The sequence below is a fragment of the Abrus precatorius genome, unplaced genomic scaffold, assembly GCF_003935025.1.
Source record: "Abrus precatorius isolate BTA unplaced genomic scaffold, Abrus_2018 Scaffold2, whole genome shotgun sequence".
Classification (NCBI taxonomy): domain Eukaryota; kingdom Viridiplantae; phylum Streptophyta; class Magnoliopsida; order Fabales; family Fabaceae; genus Abrus; species Abrus precatorius.
The window spans coordinates 26,835,876-26,842,858 of NW_020874362.1; the positions used below are offsets into that span (position 1 = coordinate 26,835,876).

The following is a 6,983-nucleotide window of genomic DNA, read 5'->3' on the forward strand; positions in this document are numbered from 1 at the left end:
ATAATTTTTCAAGTTAAAGAAAGGGATAATATATATCAAACTTACAATTACCATTCTTAAAGAACCCAAGCTTTTCACACAAGGCAACTGAGAACAGTATATTTTGTGCATGCCTATTTGGTTTGGTAGGACTTAAGAGGAGCATAATTATTTAAATTGAAATAATTTTTATTATTTTACACTCTAATTTTTTATAATTATTTAATTTATTTTTTTATTACTCTCTCTTTTTTAAATTTTTTTTATCACTTTATTTAGCATATGTTATTATTTTTTTCTTTTCTTCTATGTCTCGCTCCTCTTTCATTGAAGGTTATAGATATAGAAAGTGAAAAAAGCCTTTTTTTTTTTAATTGAATTTCTTCCTTTTGTTTATAGTACAACTTTGTTGTGAGGTCAATGATCCATAGAATGCTTCAACTCAGGAGAATTTCAAAATAGTGAATCTGTGATTTCTTCCCTCAAAATAAGGTAATTTCAAAGTATGATAATTCTATTTTTGACTTGTTTACTAACTTAACCAAAATGGAAAAAGGTGTTGGATGAGAATTTTATGTCGTCACAATATCAAAGTGAAGCAATAGTAGCACATTTTTAAAAATACATTTTTATTAAACATTTAAAATTATTTAAAAAATCATAACATTTTGTAAGTTTTATTTTTTATTTAACAACTCTAATTCATTATTTTATACATTTTAACAAATAATAAAAATAATAAAATTTAAATATATTGGCAATGTAAGATTTCTTTATGGTATCATCATTTTCGTATAAGTAAGAATTATTAAGTTTTATAAACGATTAATATAAAACAAATATCCACAGTATTTTCAAAATAATTCACGATGTAAAGATCATTATACCCAAATTAAACCGTTAATGTCTTCAAATAGAATTGTAGAAAAAGAAAAAAGAGAAGGGTTCATTTTTGTATCTGCATTAATACCGTTTTGACTAATACGATAATTAAATGAATAAAAGATTGCTCCAGATAGCACCTATCTTAGACAATGGTTGCTTGCACGAATTGCCATTTTTCAGTTGTCTCAATTATTTTGTTCATATGAAGTACATTTATAAATTATAAAAACTAATCCACAAACGAAGAAATTGTTTTTATGTCTGATTAGAAACATCATTTAACCACTAATTAAGTTTGTGCTAAACAGTTGGCAATAATTAGATTAAAAAGATGGCTACATCAAAATCCAATATTTTCTTCTATAGATCCAAGGGAAACTTCTACCATACATCATAATTCTTATAATTTCTGGAAAAAAAATACGTTAAATAATAATTAAAAAAAAACAATCTACTCTAACATCTCCAATCTCTAGAATCTATTTTTAGTTATCACTAAAATTATGAAGTATATGAATGATTGTACAATTTTTGTAACTTCAATCTTAAAAGCTGAGTTTAAATATTTTTATATTTTCAATTTAATAAATATTTTTAATAAAAAATATTATTTTTAAATATTTAAACCCAACCTTGAAGAGTGACGGATAGTATGAGTTATATTTACCAAACCACCGACCAATTGGTGCCATGGCTTTCAATCAAAGTTTAGGGATTTCATTGGACAAATGAAAGAAAACGGTGCTGCTTTTCCCTCTCCCTGCAAGGATATATCAAAGTCAATAACATACATCAGAGATAAGTACTAGATTTAGACACCTTTCCCAGTCATGTACTACCTAGAGAAAAAGAGGCACACCTTGAAAGATCTCACACAATTCAGAGTAATCACATTATTATACCCCCAATTATTTAGATTACTTCTTAAACCATGCTTAATAAATTAAATTTAACAATAGTTCTACGGGCCACTCTTTGCTTGGTTGAATATATTTTTAGAAATCAGAAAGGTCTCTTCATGTACAAGAGAAATGTAAATGATACCTTTTTAAACATAATCTTATTTATTGATTAAAATTTATTAAAAATTATAAATAATGTGCCAAAAAGTTCTATAATTAGAAACCCGTCCTTGGCTGCAAATTCTCAAGTGAATGCTTTTATCTTTCAATCTTATCCCGTTTGGAGCTACAGTGATGAGTGGATGCAACAATCCATTTTCAAAAGCATGGACCATGCTGTTGCCATCATGTCTAAAAGCGATAATCAGCTCATGCAGTAGAATATTCTACGTGATTTTTTTCCAACAAAATTCTAAATAAGGTTCCTTGGTTGAAAGTTTTAGCCTCTCAGATGCTCATAGGTCATAACCCCTCTTAGCTTATGAGGTTTTATAAGTTGCATATGATACGCAAGTACATATTTATCTAATTACACGTTATTTGCACACAAAGAATTTATTTATTCCATAAGCATGAATATGACTCATTGGTTGAGATGGTAGAAATTCTCAAATTTTTTAAACATTTTAATACCATTGCACTCTAACCATTTATTCCTAGCCATTGTAACATGATTCTTGTGACTTATGTAGCCGACTTTACATTGTTGATTTATGTATGGAAGCTGGTTGTGTTTTTAACTTAGTCCATGAATCGTGACGAAAATCTGAAAAGAAATGCATGGCAAGGAAACAAATCATTTGGGAATAAAAGGAGGACATTGTTGAAACAAGAGAGCTATATCTCAGATAAGGTTCACAACCATGGGGCAAAATTTGTCGGGTTTGAATTTTTAATGTGAGGTTCTGAGAGGTTTTCTTTTTAATCTGATGCAACCCATTTGGACTTTTGTATAGCTGAAGACAAGAATAAGTTCATTCACAGGGAGATTCATATGCATGATTGCAAGTGGGAGATAAGGAAGATGGAGACTCATTACCATATTTTTAATATTCAAAAGAGTAATGAAGGTTTTCTTGGGGTGGTTAAAGTCGGCACAAGAGTCCACTTGGGGCATGCATGAATTGGACAGCATTTGACAGGTGCTGCTTTAATTGATATTTAGGCAGAACCTTTCTACAGTATGGTTCCAAAACTTTCCCATTAAATTATTTTCAAACTGTTCTAATTTGTATAGTACTATTAGAAAGCTAAGAATAGATTAAAGTGGTGGCTTGAAAAAGGCTTTCCCTTTTGAGCCTAGGATTGAACTTTTTCTCACAAGAATATCATGTCTAATTTTGCTATTGATGTGGAGGAATGAATTTCATGTTGGTAGAATAATTATCTAGCATGTGAGCTTAAGGCTTGAAAAAGAAAAATCTACAGGTCTAGACTACTATATTATGATTTTAACTCCGTCAACGTTTCAGTATTAATGTAATCCCCACATACTGAAACAGTATGGAGAAAATATCAATTAATTACCTTGCAAATAAAATACAAGGAAAATTGCTATAAAAAAGGGTCAAATTAATTTTTTTTCCTCACCTTGAATCGCATTTTTTGCAAGAGAATGACGTATAGGAATTCCTGTGTTTCCTTTGTGCCCCTCCCTTCTTTTGATCATGATCTTGATAGCACCCAAGCAAAGATCAAGCATGTAATTACACAAACAAGAAAATTGACATACATAGCCTGAAAATTGAGATCGATGGAAGCATTAGATACATTAAAAATTAATCATAAATTTTCAAAAAGTATGTGAAATTTCCATCATTTGTCTACTTACATTGGATTTGGAGGCCATAGGCATCTGTGGTTGATAACCTTGTAATCCAATGTTATAAACTGGAGTACCATCAGGATAGTAAAGGCCATAGTTCCTCTCTGATGCTGGACCAGGCTTCAAATCCTCATTAAAAAGTGCAAACACATATATATCAATTGGAACTGATGGCTTTGCAGGAGTGCCTTCCTTCTGCTCAATCCTTTGCAGCAAGTTACCATTGTACAATGCTGCATTCTGTGGTGTAGCTCCAACCTCATCAGGGTCACCCTTAGAAGGCCAACCAGTCTCAGAAATCCTTACTTCAATATCAGTATGCCCCATTGCTTTGATGGCAGCATAGACAGCATCAATTTGAGCATACAACATATTATCATAATGCAAATTGGTATTTGGATCAACCAAACCTGGATTTGGCTGAAAAAGGACATAGTTTAAAGGAACCTCATTTGGGTTATCCTTGTATGCAAAGAAAGGATATGCATTGATGAGGAAAGGTGAGTTGATTTGTGCATGAAAGTTAAGAAGGGGTTGGATATATTGCATAAGATCTTCCCTAAAAGCCCCAGATGAAGGAGGGTAGGAATTGGCTAATATGTTAAAAGAATGTGCGGTTGTGACAGTAACTTGTTGGTCTAGTCCAAGATCAACAAGGGCATCATGCAAAGTTTGCATTGCTGGAAGAAGGTTGAACATTTGCTGAGTATCATTGCTGTCTAAGACTTCATTTCCCACAGTGATGCAAGTGATATTAGTCTGTGAAAGGTAAGGTTGAACATACTGCTGAATCCATGTTTGAGCTTTAGCAGCGTTTGTCATGTTCTGCAAGGACTCATTTCCAAGTCCTATAACGAATTCCACATTGGATTGGGAGAAGGCAACAAGAACAATTGGATCAGCATCATAGAGTTTGATCCTACTTACATTCATAGATTTTATAAGAACAGCCACTTGAGATGGAGGAGGTAAATTGTTAGCTTTCTGTCCATAGTTGATTCCAAAAGGAAGGCCATGGATTTGCACAAATAAATCTGAAAACATATTTAAAAATATATATATATCAACATGTTTACTAGATAAATATCCGATCAAAATGCTTAACGCAGTTCAACTTGCACAATTGATTAAACATTGAATGAAGATGGCCCTTTAAGTGAGATTCATTAGATATTGGACAAACACTCAATACATACTATAAGGAGAATAGATACTACCCCAAGTTGAGAGAGACTGAGAAAGTTAAATAATGGTTGATTCAATGATTCCTCTACACAAATGACATTTCATTCTTATGAAGCTAAAAGGAATAGTAGTATTGTGATCACAACTCACTCAACAAGGCTAGAATGTTCCATTCCATTTCCAAGGTAAGTATGAATAGAATAAGACTATCTTAGATAACATATAGGCTAATTTTCTTTTCTTATTGATCCACTTTCTTTGGAATCAAATGGAATCAAGCAGAAGTAGACAAAGTAGAAAACGAACCCGAAATGTGGAGAAGAAGCAAAAGCACTGATATGAAGAAGAGGAAACAGTTTGTCATAACTGATCTGATCCAACCCAGACCACCACACTTCTATGCACAGAAACTGAGATGATGCAAGGTTGGCCACCTAACAGAGCTTCTCATTATGTGTGAGCATGGCTCTCTCTTTATATAATAATCATATTCCAATGAGAAGCAGAGCAACTCTGTTTTCAAGACCAATATTGATGATATGTCATTTTATTTACATCACTCTTCCAATTCTTTTAAGAAAGCGACAAAATTCTGTCCAGGTAAAATTTCGAAAGTATTAATCATTTTAAAATAAAATTTGTATTGTAATAATTTTAGTAATCAGATGAAAAATATCTTAAAGTATAGAGAAAATATAAATTTTAAGAATACAGAACAAAATATATTCTAATTTTTAAAACCCACAAGTATTATTCACACGAGTTAATTTTGTTTGAATAATATTCACAATATAGCTGTATGTTGATACAAATTTTTTAAACAAAGACTTTTATCATATATTCAATTTTAACTTAAATTCTTTTTTTTAAAGAATTAAATATATACTGCTTAAATCACTTACTCTGACCTTGTGTAAGAATATGTAAAAGCAGTGAAATTGTGTATTAAAATGAAAGCTTTTACATTTCCATAGACTATTTTTTATTTTTTTAAGAATAGGTGTGATGTAAAAAATAATATAAAAATATTGATGTGCAAATATCATTTTACCTCAATGGATGGCAAGCAAAGATAAGATATAAACATTTATATTGGTTGAGTCTGTATCCATTATAAGTGTGGTCCCGCCCAGTGTAAATGTGTAGACTACAGTTGTGGTGGCTATTGTATATTAATCCTTTCAGTTATTTATGAGATATCCCTAATTTAAATTAAATATTAAATTCAATTTAATTCTGTTTTTTATAAAAATTTAAAACTAATTAATATTTTATTTGTCAATTTATTTAATGTATAATATAATATAAGTAATTATTAAATTATATAGTTACACATGCCAATATTATCTAACATTCAATATACATAATTATTAGATTAATATCGTTTTATTCAATGAAAAATGCAAATATTAAGCTCTCTGGTATCTCTTCAAGACATTAATTTTATGTGAGTTTCAATGGTTATTTTTCATTTATAAAATTATATATATATATATATATATATATATAATTTTTATATTGGTGTAAGTCTAAAAATTCTTACACTAAATCTAAATCTTTCATTTAACTTAAATCTAACAAATTATAATTTATTATTTCACTTGCCATTAGATTTAATAGTGATAACTTCCTCATCAGTGTACTCTATGCATATTTTAAGTATGTTTAAATAATATTTATGGTGGGTCAATACGTTAGCTTGTTAAAGAAAATAAATTAAAAAATACAATTAATATGATAGATTAAAAATTATAAATTTTATAAAAATTATGAAATAATATTTTTTCATATTAATAATAATTAATATTTAATTAAAAATAATTATGTTTTCTTTTTCAAAAAGGTTAAGTTAACTGTATTACACGTGTCGTCGTCACAATTAAGCATATTTTGTTATTTTTAATTGTATTACTCTATTGATATATTGTTTTTTTTAAGGATCGATTGAAACATGTAAGTGCATAAGTTTTTATAAATTATCAAATTCTCCTTCTCATTTTTTATCAATTTTATTTCATTCGTTTATTATTATTTTATAAATTTATAGATGATTTTTTATAATTTTATCTTTAATAATTAATATGTATTTAATTGAAAAAATTATTTTTTTTATTTTTTTAATAACCCGTATTAAGTAATACAATAAACAAGAGATATAATAACAAATTAAATAAATAATTTATAAAAATTATTATGAGAAATGTGAG

At 29.1% G+C, this 6,983-nt stretch overlaps 1 protein-coding gene across 1 annotated transcript; it reads right to left on the reverse strand.

The window, feature by feature from the left end:
• Nucleotides 1-1,510: 1,510 nt before the first annotated feature.
• On the reverse strand, nucleotides 1,511-5,211 carry LOC113859078 (glucan endo-1,3-beta-glucosidase 14-like). The gene is made up of 4 exons (XM_027491895.1): nucleotides 5,083-5,211; nucleotides 3,598-4,625; nucleotides 3,357-3,503; nucleotides 1,511-1,624 (listed from the first exon to the last, which is right to left on the reverse strand). Exons 1-3 carry the CDS (start codon nucleotides 5,138-5,140, stop codon nucleotides 3,432-3,434), a joined length of 1,158 nt encoding a protein of 385 aa, XP_027347696.1. The 5' UTR covers nucleotides 5,141-5,211; the 3' UTR covers nucleotides 1,511-1,624; nucleotides 3,357-3,431.
• Nucleotides 5,212-6,983: the final 1,772 nt, after the last annotated feature.

Coding starts and splice junctions, on each gene's coding strand:
- LOC113859078 (XM_027491895.1), bottom strand. CDS start 5,140: ATGACAAACTGTTTCCTCTTCTTCATATCAGTGCTTTTGCTTCTTCTC. Junction 4,626..5,082: donor GCTTCTTCTCCACATTTCGG/GTTCGTTTTCTA, acceptor ATATGTTTTCAG/ATTTATTTGTGCAAATCCAT. Junction 3,504..3,597: donor CTATGGCCTCCAAATCCAAT/GTAAGTAGACAA, acceptor CTCAATTTTCAG/GCTATGTATGTCAATTTTCT.